The sequence below is a fragment of the Hordeum vulgare genome, chromosome 5H, assembly GCF_904849725.1.
Source record: "Hordeum vulgare subsp. vulgare chromosome 5H, MorexV3_pseudomolecules_assembly, whole genome shotgun sequence".
Classification (NCBI taxonomy): domain Eukaryota; kingdom Viridiplantae; phylum Streptophyta; class Magnoliopsida; order Poales; family Poaceae; genus Hordeum; species Hordeum vulgare.
This window is the reverse complement of record NC_058522.1, coordinates 423471092-423490984: the sequence shown is the minus strand read 5'-3', so window position 1 is coordinate 423490984 and position 19893 is coordinate 423471092. Positions and strand designations below refer to the sequence as shown.

Sequence of the window (19893 nt, the reverse complement as noted above, 5' to 3'; positions counted from 1 at the left end):
TATGTCTTTTTCTATCTTATTTGTTTCTAACATGTCAATTTTTGCAATCATATGTACACTAAAGCAAACCCATGGTTATGTACTGGGTTTAAGCCCATGGTTATGTTTTGGGTTTAAATTGGTTTGGGTGGAAAAAATAGTGGGTTTGGTTTTGGTTGGGCTAAAAATGACACTAAATGGGTATGGTTCAAGTATGGTTTTGAGAGATAAATGAATGGGTATGGTTCAAGTATGGTTCAAGTATGAAACCATTCTCAGGTTTGCATGCAGCCCTGTTTATGATTTTTTAAATAATATGTGTGTATGGATTTTTTTTGACCACGAGATACTTCTTAATAACACATGAATATTGGTATCTAACTTTTATTATTATCATCATTATTTGCATATATGTTTTTTTAAGAAATCGCATTGTGTACACCACATTAATATTTTTTTTGAGACAGACACTACACTAAGGGAGCTTTAGAATACATCATTACAAAGTGGGCGTGGTGGCCGGCCCATGCTGTTATTTTATTCTAGTCGTGTTTTTGAATTTTGTCTGCATCATTTTTCATTTTAATTTCTTGTCAGGTGGGGCCAACTAATCATGTACACATATAGTATTCAAATAATCCTATTTTGTTTTCTACCAATGGGCCCCATGCCATGTCATTGCCAAGTCGGACATATACAGTGCCACGTTGGCGCTTACCTCTTTTTTAGGGGACAAAATCAATGTTTTGGATTGTGCCTTTCTTTGTACATTGCTCTCTACAAGGACACGTTTGGAAGCAAAACCATGTGATCTTTTCTAGCTTTTCAGACATGGAAGTTCTACTGCTAAATGCTAATCATGGTTGGAACAATCTGAATTTCGCATCTATCATAGGTGCCGATGGAAGGTGCTAGGCCTTGTGTGTCGCCACTCTTGTATGGCGGCGCGGAGTGCGTGGTTGGGCATGAGCTCGTCGGTGGGCAGCTTGAGGTTGGTCATAGGGGATGTGTCGTGCCCGCTCCCGAGCCACTCCTTCATCGCCCCCGCTTCGTAGGTGAACCCGTCGCCGGCGATCTGCGGATCCCTCATCACCTCCTGCCAACGCACATCAGCTATTCATCACTGCGCATCATTTCGGAAAGCCGCGCACATGTAAATTGATCGAGCGCGCATGTGCATACCTTGAGTATCGGGCAGAGGAAGTAGGACGGAGCGCCGCCGCTGTCGGACGCCGTCGACGCCGAGAGCGACGACCACGTCCTCCCCGGCGTGGCGTTCGTCGCGGCCTCCAGCACGCCCAGCGCCTCATCCAGAAGCTCGCCCGCGCGGCGTGGTCCTCCGGTTTCAACCGCGTCGCAGCATTTCAGCCCGAGGAGCGCAACCTCCGTGGCGCGCTCCATCGGCCACCCCCCGGCACTCGCGTCCACCACCTCGTGCCAGGGCGTGCTCCCCTCGGCGGCCTTCTGCGCCGCCTTCTTCGCCGCGAACGCCGGCATGCCCGTGACAAGGCGGAGGAGGACCACGCCCAGCGCATGCACGTCGCACTGCGGTGTCAGCTCCCCCGTTGCCAGGTACCGCGGATCCACATACGCCAGCGCCACCCCGCTGGGGAGCTGTGGCGGCACCACGAGACCAGGCATGCCGAGGCCGGCGAGCTTGCTGGAGGAGCACCGCTCGTCATCCAGGAGGATATTCGCTGGCCGGACGTCGCCATGCACTGTTGCCGTCGAGTGGAGGTAGGCCAGGGCGGAGCAGGTTCGGTACGCGACGCCGCATCGTGCGTGCCACGGCAGTGGCGGCGCCTTCCCTGCAAGACGGTCCTCCAAGCTCCCGCCCGGCACGAGCTCGTGCACCACGGCGCGCGCCTCCGGGCACGCGCCGACGAGCGAGACGATGTGCGGGTGCCTCGCCCTGGCGATGGCGTCCACTGCACGACCGAACCGCGCCTCGTCGACGGCGACGTCGGGGCAGATCATCTTGACGGCGACGCTCATGCCGCGGAGGCTCCCCCTGTACACGCGGCCGCGGCTGCCGGCACCGGCGCCTCCTATCATGGCGGACTCGTGGAAACGATCGGTCGCCTCCTCCAGCTCCGACAAACCAAGCCGCAAGAAACTCACATCTTGATTACCACCATCCACCGCAGGCATGGATTCTTCGTCAGCTGCAGGGTCTTCTCCTCGGCGCCCCCGCCTGAGCGCGTCGAGGACAGAGCACGACTCCGACATCCTGACATCGAGCTCGCTCATCACGCGCCCTGAGTCGGTGATCTGGAGCTCGAGCTCGGCGCTGCGGTCATCAACCGCCCGTATCTTCTCGAGAATGGCGTCGAGCTCCCGCCTTTCCTGCTCCATGGCCGCGCGCTCCCTCGTCAGACTCTCCTCCATCTCCTTCCGGCGCCTCGCCTCGCCATGGTACGAGCTCTCCGCCTCCCTGGCCTGCACCCATCAGAATCAAGACGAAGATCAAGAATCTGACGCGCTGATCGAAGCAAACCAGTTTCATCCCTTGTATCTAGAAACTTACCATCCTAGACGCGTCGGCCAGGTCTCGGTCAGCCTTCTGCCGCCGGCGAGTCTCTTCGTACGCCTCGTGCCTGAGGCTCCCGGCCTCCGTAATCGCGTCTTTGAGCTTCTCGTACAGAGCATCTTCCATGTCGCCAGCCTCCTCCTCCTGACAACAAAACCATCATACAAGAATGTCTCATACCATGCCGACACGATCACACGACCGTACCGTAGGCCGTAGCGCATGAAAATTTGTTGTTCAGATTTTTTTTTTAATCTTCTTTGAAATGCCTGCACATACCGAACCATCGTGCGAAGGTGTGGGTGGGTCTTCGTCGACATCTTGCAGTGAATGCACGACAGCCGACGACCCACCTTCAGCAGCTCCCTCATGGCCGAAATCCTCGACGCTGTGATCCTCGGCATTGTCGCTGTCGTCCCTGCTCGGAGTTCGGCGGAGCGACGCCGCCATCATCGGATCGCGCGAGTCGTGCTGCAGTCCGAACAGCTCGCCGTCACCGTCACAGTCACCGTGGAGCGTTAGGCGCGGCGGGGACGATTTCGATCTCGAGTAATCGGAGGCGACAGATCTTGGGCTGGTGCTAGCCGTGGATGGTTCTCCTCTGTTCAGCTCCTCGCTGACCTCCCTGAGTAAAGGCCAGATAAATGGCATTAACGACATGAACTTTAGATGTTTTATTTCCTAATAATATAATTTTTATATTAAACAATAGAATTTTTATATGTTAAATTAATGATCTAGGTACACGTGCGTGTCTTTTAAACTGTAACGGAGGTAGTACTTTCTATTATTAACGCTTTAGTATATGTAGTTGTCAGCTTTTCAAATTCGAGATTGCTATTTTTCATACATCCGGTATTTAACGACCGCACTAGTCCGACGATGTTTATTTTCAATCCAATGACGAGGGGTTGCATGGGATGTTTTAGGAGTAAATAAAAAAGTAAATTGCTAATTGATCTTAAGTGTGCATGCATGTATATAGAGACAAAAATGTTGTTGTCATCAAAGATTTCAACAAAATTTAAACTTCAAAATGTTGTGGAGCTCAAACCATTGCCTCGATTCAAAATCCGTTTTCACATAAAAAATCGTCTCGGCGAGACCTTCAAAACTAGCTCTCATGTTGATATGTTCCGACGATATTTTTTCTCGTCAAAAGTTACCACATCTCGGATACCTAAGTTATCACATCGGTGCTACATAAGTTATCATCGTGGTTGCACTGAAGTTAACGAGACATGAAATTTTTTCCTCCAACCTTTTTTATTAGTGACGAGATCTTGGAAACAAGATCTATTGTTGATGACCCACGTACATAGCATGTAATACATGCACAACATAGTTGATAACCCACGTACAAACAACACCGGGATTATTTTGACCTGATTTTTTTGTTGAAACATCTTCCAATAATGTTGTGTGAATAACATGGTAATTAAAGCATCGTGGACCTAATAACTTACATATAAACACCCTGATAACTCACACATCACAGACCTAATAATTTAGGTACCCGGTCCTGATAACTTTGGTGTGTGTGTGAGGGGGGGGGTGATCAAGTATCCCTAGGTAAACTTTGTGGCAATAGCATGATAACTCACATATCGAAGATCCGATAACTTATGCACCTCGGTTCTCGTACTTTTCGCGAGGGAAGGGTGATGAAATATACCCCGGTAACTTTTATGTGAATAGCATGGTAACTCACAAATTGTAGACCTGATAACTAATGTAACCTAGTCTTGATAAAATTGGTGACCGGGTGGGGTTGGCTGATGAAATGTATCCCCGGTAACTTTGTGTGTGAATAGCAAGATAACTCACACATCGCAGACTTGATAACTTATGTACGACAATCCTAGTAACTTTGGCGACGGTGGTGAGGAGGGGGGTTGTTGATGAAATATACCCCGACAAATATTTGTGTAAATAGCATGATAACTTACACATCGCAAACATGATAACTTATGTACCCCAGTCCTGGTAACTTTTGGCGGCGATGGTGATGGGTGGGGGAGGGCTGTTGGTGAAATATAACCCCCCGTACCCGGTCCTGATAACTTTGGCGTGTGTGTGTGATATGTCTCCATCGTATCTACTTTTCCAAACTCTTTTGCCCTTGTTTTGGACTCTAGTTTGCATGATTTGAATGGAACTAATCCGGACTGACGCTGTTTTCACCAGAATTGTCATGGTGCTGTTTTTGCGCAGAAATAAAATTTTCGGAATGACCTGGAATTTTACGAGGATTTTTTGTGGAATATATAAAAAATACTGGCGCAAGAATTACCTGGAGGGACGGAGCCAGGGGCCACAAGCCCAGGAGGCGCGGGCCACCCCCCTGGTCGCGCCTGGCAGGCTTGTGAGGCACTCGTGGCCTAGCCGCCTCCAACTCCAGCTCTATTAGTCTCTCTCACCCAAAAAAAATTAGGAGAGAAGAGTTCATCGCGTTTTACGACACGGAGCCGCCGCCACCACCAATTCTTCCTCTAGAGGGCAGATCTGGAGTCCGTTCCGGGCTCCGGAGAGGGGAAATCATCGCCGTCGTCATCACCAACCATCCTTCATCGCCTATTCCATGATGCTCTTCACCATTCGTGAGTAATCTCATCGTAGCCTTGCTAGACGGTGATGGGTTGGATGAGATCTATCATGTAATCGAGTTAGTTCTAAGATTGATGTTGCTACTACTTTGCTATGCTTCATGCTTGTCACTAGGGCCCGAGTGCCATGATTTCAGATCTGAACCTATTATGTTTTTATCAATATATGTGTGTTATTGATCCTATCTTGCAAGTTGTAGTCACCTACTATGTGTTATGACCCGGCAACCCCGGAGTGACAATAGCCGGAACCACTCCCGGAGATGACCATAGTATGAGGAGTTCATGTATTCACTAAGTGCTAATGCTTTGTTCCGCTTCTCTATTAAAAGGAGACCTTAATATCCCTTAGTTTCCATTAGGACCCCGCTGCCACGGGAGGGATGGACAATAGATGTCATGCAAGTTGTTTTCCATAAGCACGTATGACTATATACGGAATGCATGCCTACATTACATTGACGAACTGGAGCTAGTTACAAATCACCCCCTGTTATAACTGTTACATGATGAATGTCATCCAATATAATTATCCATCACCGATCCAATGCCTACGAGCTTTTCCTATTGGTCCTTGCTACGTTACTTTACCGCAGCTGCTGTTATCGCTACTGTTGTCACTGCTGCTACTGTTACTATCACACTACTCTGCTACATAAACTTTGCTACAGATACTAAGTCTTTCAGGTGTGGTTGAATTGACAACTCAACTGCTAATACTCGAGAATATTCTTTGGCTTCCCCTTGTGTCGAATCAACAAATTTGGGTTGAATACTCTACCCTCGAAAACTGTTGCGATCCCCTATACTTGTGGGTTATCAAGACTATTTTCTAGCGCCATTGCCGGGGAGGCCTAGCTCTATTCTCTGAGTCACTTGGGATTTACGTCTGTTGATCACTATGAGGAATCCGAGAGATCCAAAAACTAAAGTCTTGCCCTCAACTACGAGGACAGGTAAGGAACTGCCATCTAGCTCTGCACTTGATTCACCTTCAGTTATGAGTAAGTTTGCGACACCACCACCTACTAGAAATTCTGATGTGTCGCCTATGCTTGATGATGCTACTTCTGCTATCCATGATGCTTTGCTTGATACTGCTTCACCACTAGGTGCATTTCTTGATGCACAAATTGCTAGAGTTACTGCTGAATGTGATGATACTTCTAAAACTGCTGAAATTATTGAAGTAGAACCTGTTGTTTCACCTGTTAGAACTAGCTCTCCTAGATATGAATTGCCTGATATACCTGAGGGTTATGTTATGGAGGGAGAGGTAGCTGAAGACTTTCTTGCTTGTAAGGATAGCTATGATCTTGTTTATTACGCAAGTGGGAATAAAAATCTCTGAATGCTAGAATGAAATACGATCCTAAGTTTGCTACTTCACCCATCTTTGTGACTGATAAGGATTATGAATTCTCTGTCGATCCTGAGTTAATCACTTTGGTCGAAACTGATCATTTTCATGGTTATGAGCCTGAAACGGTTGTAGCACATCTTACTAAGCTGAATGATATAGCAACCCTATTCATGAATGAGGAAAAGATTCGCCATTACTATATCCTTAAGTTGTTTCCTTTCTCGCTAAAGGGTGATGCTAAGACTTGGTTTACTTCTCTTGCTCCTGGTTGTGTGCGTAGTCCCCAGGATATGATTTACCACTTCTCTGAGAAATATTTTCCTGCCCATAAGAAACAAGCTGCCTTGCAGGATATATATAACTTTGTGCAAGTTGAAGAAGAGAGTATCCCACAAGCTTGGGGGAGGCTTGTCCAGCTACTGAATGTTTTGCCTGATCACCCTCTTGAGAAGAATGAAATACTTGATATCTTTTATAATGGACTAATCCATGCTTCTAGGGACCACCTAGATAGTTGTGCTGGTTGTGTTTTCAGGGAACGAACTGTGGAACAAGCTGAAATTCTATTGAATAATATCTTGAGCAATGATAATGCTTGGTCTATTCCCGAACCACCTCCGAAGCCAACTCCGAAGAAAAGAGGTATTCTATTCCTTAGTCCTGAAGATATGCAAGAAGCCAAGAAAGCTATGCAAGAGAAAGGTATTAAATCTAAAGATGTTAAGAATCTACCACCTATTGAAGAAATACATGGTCTTGATAACCCGACACAGGTAGTAGAGGTAAATTCTCTTCGTAGATTCAATGAGAGTGATATTCCTTTTGATAAACCTGCTAGCTTATGCTTAGATGAATTTGATAACTTTGTTGTCAAACAACAAAGTTTCAATGATTATGTTAGCAGACAATTGGAACAAAATGCTCGCATGATTAATCGTGTAAGTGCTTGTGTGGATAGAAATGTCAATGATCTTAAGCTTTTGAGTAAACATGCCTCTATGGTCACTACTCAAGTAGAACAAGTACTTAAGGCTCAAAATGACTTGCTCAATGAGTTGAATGACAATTCTGTTAGAGTCGTCACTAGAGGTGGCAGAATGACTCAGGAACCTTTGTATCGTGAGGGCCATCCTAAGAGAATTGAACAAGATTCTCAAGGAGTTAGCACTGAGGCACCTAGTCATCCTAGTAATAGGAAGAAAAAGAAAGATGATAGGAACTTGCATGCCAGCAAACCTGCTGCTGTTACACTTGAGAATCCAAATGATATCTCTATTTTTGATACTGAAACGCAATCTGGTGATGAACATGAGCCTACTGATAATATCGATAGTGGTGTTCGTGATGATGCTCAACCTAGTAATGATAAGGATGTGAAGATTGAACCTAGTGTTGATCTTGATAACCCACAACCTAAGAACAAGAGATACGATAAGAACGACTTCATTGTTAGGAAGCATGGTAAAGAAAGAGAACCATGGGTTCAGAAACCCATGCCCTTTCCTCCCAAACCATCGAAGAAAAAGGATGATGAGGATTTTGAGCGCTTTGTTGAAATGATTAGAGTTGTCTTTCTGCAAATGCGTTTGACAGATATGCTCAAAATGTCTCCTTATGCTAAGTACATGAAAGATATTGTTACTAACAAAAGGAAGATACCTGAGGTTGAGATTTCCACCATGCTTGCTAATTACACCTTCAAGGGTGGAACTCCTAAGAAACTAGGTGATCCCGGAGTGCCTACTATACCTTGCTCCATTAAAGGAAATTATGTTAGAACTGCTTTATGCGATCTTGGAGTTGGTGTTAGTGTTATGCCTCTCTCTCTTTATCGGGGACTTGAATTGGATAAGTTGACACCCACTGAAATGTCTTTGCAAATGGCTGACAAATCAATTGCTTTTCCTATAGGCATTTGCAAGGATGTGCCTGTTGTGGTTGCTAACATTACTATATTAACGGACTTTGTTATTTAGGATATTCCCGAGGATGATGCCATGGCGGTCATCCATGGAAGACACTTTTTAAACACTGTAGGGGCTGTTATTGATTGCAACAAAGGCAATGTCACTTTCCATGTTAATGGTAATGAGCACACGGTGCACTTTCCAAAGAAACAATATCGAGTACATTGCATCAATGCTATTGAAAAAACTTCATTAATTCTTATTGGAAGCTTTGAATGCCCTATATATACCTACTGTCAAGATGAAGTATGATTTACTTGTTGGGGATATGCACATCCCCATTGAGGTAACCTAGTGATTATTCGAAAATTCTCCGGTTCTATGTGATTCGAAAAAAGCTTTTCAAGGAGACTTGATAAACCTCATTGACGGATTTCTTTTGATGACCATGAGATGGATGAATCTAGGAGTCACAACCTTCTCTTCCGAACTTTTACTTTCCGTTGTTTAGAGGAAAAATGATAAATTTAGCTTTATTTTCCTGTTATCTACTTTTTCCGTCCCTCAAAAAAGTGTCCCGAAAATAAAAGTTCTTCAATTGCCTTGAAAATCAAGTATGATTTTTTCTGGAATTTTTGAAAAATTCTGAGATAGAGAGCTAGTCAGGGGGATGCACCAGTGGGCCACAGGCCCAAGAGGCGCGGGCACCCCCCCTGGCCGCACCTGGCGGGCTTGTGGGTCCCACGTGGCCCCCCTCAACTTATTCCAGCTCCCATCTCCTTCTCCCACCTCCAAAAAAAATCATTCCATAGTTCAAACCCATGTTCTTGCTCTTCTTGCAGCATTTTTCGATCTCCTTGTGCAAAGCCCCATTTACCAAACTGTTTTGGGGAAATTGTTCCTTGGTATGTGACTCCTCCATTGGTCCAATTAGTTTTTTCTCTAGTGCTTTATTCGTTGCATATTTTTGCTGCCTTGGTGACCCTGTTCTTGAGCTTTGCATGTTAATTCTAGTTGGTCCCAAGTAGTTTTGATGCATGATATGGCCTCTAGGCACTTGTAGGAGTAGTTGCTATGAGTTTTGTTGAGCATTGTTCACTTTTCTTTTGAGTAGCTAAAAATTTCAGAAATTTTCAGAGAAAGAAAAATTAAAAGATGAGGAGGTTCCTAAGAGGCTCTTCAAGTCGTGACCCCAAGGAAGATGAAAATGAGAAGAAGAAACCCAAGTATCCGGTCCCCCGAGTTGCATAAGTTCGAGCATGCGAGTGGCCAAGCGATGTGTTCTTACGTGCCGCCGGTCTTTATGAGGATTTTTATTACATGGTGGAGAACACATGCCTTACCGCATTTGTTGAAGATAAGTGTCCACAATACCTCCTCCTCACTAATACTTTCGTGCAAAGCTTTAATTTCTATCCAAGGAAGAGTCCTCCTATGGTTGAGTTCAAGTTATATCATATCCCCCAGCGCATGTCACTTCAGGATTTTTGCAATGTTTGCAAATTACCTTATGTTGGGGATATTCATGAACCTCGTCCACGGGACTTGGAGGCTTTCATTGATACTATTGATGTAGGAGAGGAGAGAGGAGTATCTTGCGCTAGAGTTGCTAGTGTACATTTTTCCCGTGCTTCGGTATCTCTCATTATTTGTGGAAAAATGTTTGATTGGCCGTGGGAAAGATGGGGCTCTTAGCTCCCCAGATCTTGCGGTTTTGCGCGAAGCTCTTTATAATGATAAAACTTATAGCTTGGGCGCTATAGTGGCTCAACGGTTGAACACGAACCGTACTAAAGGCGCTGTTTATGAAGGTATCTATGCTACCCGTCTTGCTAAACATTTTGAGATACCTATTAGGCTGTACGAGGAAGAAGAGATGCTTCTTCCTGAGAGATATCTAGATTATGATAGCATGGTTCGCCATGACTTTCTTGATAAAGATATAAATAAGAGGATGATTTATAACCTCATATTTAGCCAGGGTACTCGTGAGACTATTACTTTGCCTGCTCCTTCTCTGTTCAATCTTCATATAGGCAAGTACATTATTATGCCCTCGGACATCTTTGCATATTGGAGCATAGCGCCACCACAGGCGCCCGTGCCCGAGCTACCAGTCGAGTACCAGGCGCTAGTTTATCAGTGGGAGCCAGAGGAGCTCACCCAACAGTGGCACGCTCAGTACACTCCGGAGTACCCCGAAGACGGTTATTTCCCTCCATGGGAGTAGACCAACTTAGGCCAAAAGCCTAAGCTTGGGGGAGTACGTGTTTCTCACTGACTTTATATTCATGCTCACACTTTCACTTTGATAGTCGGTGTTCACACCTTGCCATTGTATCATCCATGCTAGTTTATTTATTTTTCTCGCTTTCTTCTCGTGTGTTTGTCTAGTTTGAGAAAAAAAAAATTAGTTGTAAGTTTACTTTCCAGCTTGCTTAGTGGTGTTTAAAAAGAAAACCAAAAAAGATTTCCCGTTTTTCTTTTGCTTGTTGGGAGCTTTCCCGTGTAAATAGTTTTCTTTTTGTTTGGGTCAAGGTAGAAGACCATGGTTAAAATGTTTAGTGGCTCTCACATGCATAATTGTTTATCCGTCAAAGAGCCATATTACTTTGTCTTCTCCTCTGTGTTTGCTTCAGATTCCAGCTTAGTCCAATGCACGGACACTCTCATTATTATTCACATCATTCGGTCGTGCAAGTGAAAGGCAATAATGATGATATATGATGAAGTGACTGAGCCTGGAAAAGCTGGTACGAACTCGATCTATTTTGTTTTTGTAAATATGACTAGCTCATCCTTCCTAATTCAGCTTTGTTATGAGAGAAACATATTTGCAATGACAACTTAGAGATCATAGTTTCTGATGCCATGCTTAATTAGCTAGGAGCTTATAATTGTTTGTGTTGGATGCCAACATGAATTTCAAGATGATTATGATGTAGTATGATAGGATGGTATCCTCCTTTGAATGATTTAAGTGGCTTGACTTGGCGCATGTTTACGCATGTAGTTGAAACAAAATCAACATAGCCTCTATGATATTCATGTTTATGGTGATTTATGTCCTACTCATGCTTGCACTCAATGTTGGTTAATTTCAATGCATATTGATGACTGTTGTCGCTCTCTAGTTGGTCGCTTTCCAGTCTTTTGCTAGCCTTCACTTTTACTAAGCGGGAATACTGCTTGTGCATCCACTTCCATAAACCCAAAGTTGTTCCATATGAGTCCACCATACCTACCTATATGCGGTATCTACCTGCCATTCCAAGTAAATTTGCATGTACCACTCTCTAAACCTTCAAGTAATAATCTGCTTTGTATGCCCGAACCGCTCATGTGGTGACAAGGGGCGGTCAGTATCTTCCATGCTAGGCGTGTTATCCTCGATATGTGTTTATTCACTATCACTCACGAGAAAGGGGCCGGTAATTGGAATGCCCAGTTCCATGCTCAAATCGAAAAGATAATTGCAAACAAAACTCCCCCTGGATTGTTGTTGGTATGGACGGCACCCGAGGATTCGGCTAGTCGTGGAGTGTGATTGATCGGTGGTGGGGGAGTCAAAACTTTACTTTTCTATTTGGGAACCGCCTATAATATGTGTAGCATGGAAGATGGTGAAAACTCTTGGTCATTGCGTTGACAATGAGAGCATACCACTCAAAATTATTTGTCTCTGTTTTAAAAGCTTGAGTTCTGGCACCTCTGCAAATCAATGCTTCCCTCTGCGAAGGGCCTATCTATTTATGTTTCTGTTGAGTCATCCTCTCCTTATAAAGGCACCAATTAGAGAGCACCTCCGTCATTTTTATGCTTTTCTATTAATTAATATTGAGTATGACTGTGACTGGATCTTCTTTGCCACGAATTACAATGTTGAGTCAGCCCTTGGTCTTTGAAGGTGCTCTGCATTTATGTTTTGCGGTCTCAGAAAGAGCAAGCGAGATACCATCTGTTCATATTGCTTCATGATTATTTTGATTGAAGTGTTGACGTCTGAAACTTATTATTATTGCTCGCTAGTTGTTTTTGCCATTGATATGAGTTTACCATGAGACCTAAATGTCATTGCTTATGTGGTTAGCTTATGATCTTGCTGAAAATCTGAAAATGAGTTAGACATAATTACAACAACAAGATCAAACAGAGTTCATAAAGGTTTTTCTTTTGTCTCTTTCAGTTTGTCAACTGAATTGCTTGAGGACAAGCAAGACTTTAAGCTTGGGGGAGTTGATACGTCTCCATCGTATCTACTTTTCCAAACTCTTTTTCCCTTGTTTTGGACTCTAATTTGCATGATTTGAATGGAACTAACCCGGAGTGACGCTGTTTTCAGCAGAATTGCTCTGGTGTTGTTTTTGCGCAGAAATAAAAGTTCTCGGAATGACCTGGAAATTTACGAAGATTTTTTGTGGAATATATGAAAAATACTGGTGCAAGAATTACCTGGAGGGACGGAGCCAAGAGCAAACAAGCCCATGAGGCGTGGCCCCCCTAGCCATGCGTAGCAGGCTTGTGAGGCCCTCGTGGCTCCGCCGCCTCCAACTCCAGCTCTATATAGTCTCTCTCGCCCAGAAAAAATTAGGAGAGAAGAGTTCATCGTGTTTTACGACACGGAGCTGCCGCCACCACCTGTTCTTCCTCTGGAGGGCAGATCTGGAGTCCGTTCTGACCTCCGGAGAGGGGAAATCGTCGCCGTCATCATCACCAACCATCCTTCATCGCCAATTCCATGATGCTCTTCACCGTTCGTGAGTAATCTCATCATAGGCTTGCTGGACGGTGATGGGTTGGATGAGATCTATCATGTAATCGAGTTAGTTTTGATGTGGTTTAATCCCAAGTATCCACTATGTTCTAAGATTGATGTTGCTACTACTTTGCTATGCTTAATGCTTGTCACTAGGGCCCGAGTGCCATGATTTCAGATCTGAACCTATTATGTTTTCATCAATATATGTGTGCTCTTGATCCTATCTTGCAAGTTGTAGTCACCTACTATGTGTTATGACCCGGCAACCCCGGAGTGACAATAGCCGGAACCACTCCCGGAGATGACCATAGTATGAGGAGTTCATGTATTCACTAAGTGCTAATGCTTTGTTCCGCTTCTCTATTAAAAGGAGACCTTAATATCCCTTAGTTTCCATTAGGACCCCGCTGCCATGGGAGGGATGGACAATAGATGTCATGCAAGTTCTTTTCCATAAGCACGTATGACTATATATACGGAATATATGCCTACATTACATTGACGAACTGGAGCTAGTTACAAATCACCCCATGTTATAACTGTTACATGATGAATGTCATCCGACATAATTATCCATCACCGATCCAATGCCTACGAGCTTTTCCTACTGGTCCTTGCTACGTTACTCTACCGCTGATGCTGTTACCGCTACTGCTGTCACTACTGCTACTGTTACTGCTACTACTGTTACTATCACACTACTTTGCTACTGAAACTTTGCTGCAGATACTAAGTCTTTCAGGTGTGGTTAAATTGACAACTCAACTGCTAATACTCAAGAATATTTTTTGGCTTCCCCTTATGTCGAATCAACAAATTTGGGTTGAATACTTTACCCTCGAAAACTGTTGCGATCCCCTATACTTGTGGATTATCAGTGTGTGAGGGGGGGTGATCAAGTACCCTCAGGTAAACTTTATGTGAATAGCATGATAACTCACATATCGAAGACCCGATAACTTATGCACCTCGGTCCTCGTACTTTTTGCGAGGGAAGGGTGATGAAATATACCCCGGTAACTTTTATGTGAATAGCATGGTAACTCACACTTTGTAGACCTGATAACTAATGTCACCCAGTCTTGGTAAATTTTGTGACCGGGTGGGGTTGGTTGATGAAATGTACCCCCGGTAACTTTGTGTGTGAATAGCAAGATAACTCACACATCGCAGACTTGATAACTTATGTACGACAATCCTAGTAACTTTGGTGACGGTGGTGAGGTGGGGGGATGTTGATGAAATATACCTCGATAACTATTTGTGTAAATAGCATGATAACTTACACATCGCAAACATGATAACTTATGTACCCCAGTCCTGGTAACTTTTGGCGGCGATGGTGATGGGTGGGGGAGGGCTGTTGGTGAAATATAACCCCCCAACCCCCTGGTAACTTTTGCGGGAAAAGCATGGTAATTCACACGTCGCAGACCTGATAACTTAGGTACAAACACCGTTGTAAATTTAGACCTGAATAAAAAGTTGTTGAAACATATCCCAATTACTTCTATGCAAATAGCACGGTACTATATGCATCACGGACCATCATTTTTTCCTGTAACGCATGCATGCATGTGCATGCGAAAAAGAATGTTGAAGGAATCATTTTTATGCTCCCGCAAATTATGTGTAGTCAACATGATAACTTATCTCAACTCGCATGATAACTTGCGTAGCACACACATGGTAACTTTTTGCCCGAAAAAAAAGTCAACGAAACATGCCAACCTGGAATCTAGTTTTGAAGGTCTCGTCGCAATGAATTTTTTATGTCATAACATTTTTTTAATCGGAGCGATGGTTTAAGCTACAAAGTATTTTAAAATTTTAAAATAAAGAGAATATTTTGCTCACATCCTCTATTTTGTCTACTACTCCCTCCGTTTCTAAATATAACTTTTTCAAGATATTTCATTAAAGGACTACATACGAAGCAAAATGAGTGAATCTACACTTTAAAATATATCTATATACATCCGTATGTAGTCCTTTAGTGAAACCTCTAGAAAGACTTATATTTAGGAACGGAGGGAGTAATGTGCATGCATGCATGAATCAGAATGAACGTGGGTTGCATGCTTTTCCTCCGCCATAAACACAATTAGTTTAGTGGTTAGAATTAGAAAAAATGAAATTAGACAAATGATTGGTTAGGAAGAAATGATTAGTTGAGGTGTGTGGATCTGTTGCTTAACGTCCAGTCGACTGGACGTTTGCACAATCCTTTTAAATTTGATTGATTTTATTGATTCTTTTGTCAACGTTCGTGTTGATTTTTCCCTTCTGTTATTTTATGGTTTTTAGGCTGATTTTTGACTTTCCCTATTTGAGTTAAGTCGATTTTTTCTTAAGTTGCTTTTTTTGTTTACCCTTATCTCAGGTAAGTCGACTTTTTTAGGCTGATTTTCTACCTGTCTTTGTTTGGGATGAGTCAATTTTCCTATTAGGCTTGAAGCCCATTCATAACAGCTTTTTATGTGTTTTTCCCCGTTTCTTTTATTTTAATTTTAGTCGGCTTTCATTTTCCAACATGGGTATTTTGGGCATGTTGGATGAGTGAAAATATATACACACAAGTACTATATAGTATGTGTGTAAATTATAATATAGTGAAAAATGCACTATTATATGCTTATTTCTTCATAATAAAAATACAATTTCAGCGCAGAGTTGTGACACTTTTTTATAATTTTCTATTTGATTTTCTTTCATCTTCAATGATATACTGTCATTAATTCCTTCTTCCTTAGAAAATGTTATTATTTCCTTTTTGTTTCATTTTCATTTTCTTTCTTATTTAAGGGTAATAACAGTACCAAAATTCGTTCCTTTTTACCAAGCTTGTTTTTGTGAAATTTCACTATTTATATATTTATACTTGCATGCTATAGAAAAGCATAATTTCTGTGCAAATGTTTTCCTTTTTTATTTTTATTCATTTTAATTTCGTTACTTATAAAATGAGCATCAATTTAATTAATAATTATTTCTTGGAAAAAATATTTGTTTAGGTTTTTAGGTCTTTTAGGGTAATACCAATGGCACTAACTCATTCCTTCTTACGAATTTTTTTATTCGTGAAATTTGTACTATTATATGCTTGTTCTTGAATATGCTTAAAAGCGTAAATTCTTTCTAAATTGTATGCAATTTTGTCTTTGTTTTTATATATTTTTTAAAGCGTAATGCCAATGCCACTATTTTTTTATTTGTATTTTTAGTTTTGTTCTATTTTGTTTATTTTTTAAGAGTAAAAATACCAATACACCATTTTTTCCTTTCTTATAAATCTTTTTTTGTGAAAAAACACAATTATATTCTTATTCTTCATATTATGAGGAAACACAATTTCTATGTAAAAAATGTCATTACTTGTTCCATTTTCTTCTTTTTAGAGGGTAATACGATTGCCACTAATTCAGTCTTGACTAAAAAACCTTTTTATGTAAATTTTGTCATTATTTGTTTCATTTTCTTATTTTTGGAGTGTAATATGAATGCCACTAGTTCTGTTTTCCTTTAAAACTTTTTTTCTTTGTTTAGTAAACTACGGATATTATAGGCATGATTATGCCCTTGATTATCATCCTCATGTGAAGATTAATTAAACTCTAGCTTTTTATATACACAGACCTAGTACCGTAGTTAAGTTCTGTGAGATCGATTATTGAAAACTTACACATAGAAGAAATATCTATGAACTGCAACAACATTCGTGTGTAGTTTCCGAGATCTGCTCAACAAAATATAATACTATAGCTAGTTAGATTGTGCTGTGAGGCAAGGAAGACCTATGTTTGCCTTCTAACTAAAGCCCATTCGAACATTTTTGTGGTGTTGCTGTTTTCGGTCTCCATCTGTTACTCGGTCCTCTATGTGAAAAAGCTTCTTGGCAATCACTATACGAAACAGTGAACTAAAATGCGTCAAGATGTTCAAACACATATGCGTACCTAGTGCAGATGAGGTTTCCTTTGCAGACGAACCAGATCCTGCAGGAGGGGTTGGCCTTCCGCTGCACCGTCACCGCCTTCTTGGACTTCGGCGTCCGCAACTTCCTAGCAACCACACACACACCATATCCATCACAATCACAATCACAAAAGTATCTTGTATCACACCATATCTGGCTAGGAAATGTTATCTTGTACGTATCGATCATCTCTACATCCACACGCGCGCGCACACCGACACCAGACGTATGAACCTACTGCGGGGCCAAGAGAGTGTTAGGTAGGCGGGTACCTGGTGTATCCCCGGTCAGCGGCGGCGCCCATGACGAGCTCGGCGACGGCATGGTCGTCGACGAGCTGGACCAGGCCCCTCGCCGCGTCGTCTCCGGACACGACGACCTTGCGCGCCTGGACCTGCTCCGATCGAATGCGACCGTTTCGTTCAGCTCAGCGTCCCGGCGGCGGCGGGGATCGAAATGATGATCGCCTCATATCATGAGAAGAAACGAAGGGGGGAGGAGTTCGTGTGGACGAAGGAAGGAAGGAAGGCACGAACGAACCCGTTGACTAGCGCAGATGTCGATGAGGACGTCGAGGGCCTTGCTGGCCCTGTCCTCCTCCAGCTTGCTGTAGGCGGCCACCTCGTGCTCCGCAAGTTGGCTCACTGGGACCCACGCCCCCACTGCACAAACCAAGCGGCAAGGTCGTCGTCAGCCAGCCCGTACGTGCGTGCGTGCACCCGGCGATGCCAGCCACACACGAGATTCCTCGTCGACACACAAAAAGTGTAAAACCCAAAAGGTGGCTCCTAAAAAACGCACTCCCAAAAATGGACAGAACAGAAATTAACCCCCCAAAAAATGCTGTGCGTGTAATTTTGCAGTGCAGGGAGTTTGGAACTTTTGGTCGGAGCTCGAGCTAGCGCACTGCGCTTGGCGAAACGAGGATGGTATTGTTGCGGTATTTTGAGAGCAGAGGGTGAAGAGGTCGTGTGCTTACTCATGTTGATGCGGTGCGGCGGGCGGTGGACGTGGGCGAGGACGAGGCGGTGGCGGCTCCGGGGGAAGTTGGCCAGCACCCACCGCAGGTTGGCCCTCCACTCCCGCCCCGCCTCCTTCCCCACCGCGCAGTACACTTGCACCTCCGCCGCTCCCCCTCCGCGCTCCCCCTCCCCGTCCTCGTCCTCGCCGCTGCGGCCAACGCCGCCTGCCCCCGCCATATATATGGACCCTCCTTCCGAGCTATACCTAGCTAGCTGCTCACTTGATCGATCCTCCTTCTCTTGATCTCCGGCGGTGATACGGATACGACGTGGGAGAGAGAGAGAGAGAGAGAGAGAGGGAGGGACACGGAGGTAGGCTAGTTTCTACGTCTTCCTCGAGTGCGACTGGAAGTAGTTATTACTTGCTGCCTGCACCTAAAAGCTGAAGGTAGCTGCAGGAGGTAGAGGAGACAAGAGACAAGGACAAGACGGATCGGAAGCAGTTGGAAGGTGGTCGCGTCTCTGGCAGGCGGGCCCGTGCGGAGGGATATTCCCGGCACCTTTATCTCGGGGCTAGCTAGCTGGACTGGATGCATCGTGTTGACCAGACCTACTCCTCCTCCTCACGAGCAGCCCGGCCGGCACTGCTTAGGAGTTAGGCCTGACGATCGACCGACCCCGGCCGTCTTGCGTTCATTCCATGATTCCAAACTGCGCAACAGAGAGCCAACGTCGGCACACCGTAGACACATGTATGTATCTCCAAGTTCTGCCAAGGAAATCATGCATCGAATGCACCGCATACATCTTGGGTTTGGAACGCATGAACTCCACATAACATCATACGAGACACATCATATGGGAAATTAGCATGCCACTGTCATGGCGCGTCATGAACCCCGTTGACTGTTATGTACTAAGGGATATGCTACGAACCTAATATGAATATGCTTCGACTTGCCTCATATACTAAGCATCGAAGGTGTGGCAATTAAGGCTCTTGCCAATCAGACGTTCTTAATGACATGTATCCCTGCATGATCGATGGATGAGCAAGGACCGGAAGGGCAGTCGAGTTTTCAAACCGTGGCGCTTCATGATGGTCACATTGGACGAAGTTAAGTACACTGTGAAATAAATACATGATACTCCAATCTAGCAGCACACCAAATTAATAATCTGAGCTTAGTTTCTGGGACACCAACATTCCATAGATAAAAGCTAGCTACACCAGCTCTGATGTCAGCAATGACGTGCCTCATCGAATTAGTACTCCTTCCGTATGATCTATACGATCTTATATTTCTTTACCAAGGGAGTATTATATAGATCCGAATTCTAATTGATTTGTTAAGAGGATCGATCGCCATAATAACTGCTCTTAGACCATTTCTAACTAATCCCTTAAGAAATAGCAGAGCATCTGGTCGAGTAAACCTTAGTCAAGTATATTTATTCCACTATTTTTTGACCGCTCAGTCCCTTAAATTTAGCTAAGTAAAAATTGAGTTTGGTTGAGACATTTCGTTGAACACCTATTATACGCCTCGGCAACGATGGTGAGCTCACAACGCTGGTGAGCACATAGGACGCCGCACACGTCATGCGTCACTTGTTTGTATACACTAATTGAGGCTCGCGTCGGTGTCCTCCGACGTGTTTGTGCTTGAGCTGGACGTGGAGTTCGACCATGCCGTTGCTCCAGTCGATGAGGAGGACACGGTCTCGGAGCAACACATAGAAGAAGCACTTGGATGCTCATGTACTTGAACGTGCGCTTGTTGAAGGACTTGCACCGGAGCAAGGCATCA

At 44.0% G+C, this 19893-nt stretch overlaps 1 protein-coding gene across 1 annotated transcript; it reads right to left on the bottom strand.

Annotated features, from left to right (window-relative positions):
- Window positions 1–672: 672 nt before the first annotated feature.
- LOC123399544 (U-box domain-containing protein 33-like) lies at window positions 673–18502 on the bottom strand. Its single transcript, XM_045093947.1, has 8 exons — window positions 18100–18502; window positions 17661–17782; window positions 17393–17514; window positions 17101–17205; window positions 2789–3134; window positions 2507–2653; window positions 1162–2418; window positions 673–1075 (listed from the first exon to the last, which is right to left on the bottom strand). Exons 1-8 carry the CDS (start codon window positions 18317–18319, stop codon window positions 869–871), a joined length of 2526 nt encoding a protein of 841 aa, XP_044949882.1. The 5' UTR covers window positions 18320–18502; the 3' UTR covers window positions 673–868.
- Window positions 18503–19893: the final 1391 nt, after the last annotated feature.

Excerpts from the sequence above, each read along its gene's own strand:
- LOC123399544 (XM_045093947.1), bottom strand. The coding sequence starts at position 18,319 with ATGGCGGGGGCAGGCGGCGTTGGCCGCAGCGGCGAGGACGAGGACGGG. Across the intron at positions 17,206-17,392 it reads GCTGACCGGGGATACACCAG|GAAGTTGCGGACGCCGAAGT; the intron begins GTACCCGCCTAC and ends TGTGGTTGCTAG. Across the intron at positions 2,419-2,506 it reads TGGCCGACGCGTCTAGGATG|GCCAGGGAGGCGGAGAGCTC; the intron begins GTAAGTTTCTAG and ends TGATGGGTGCAG.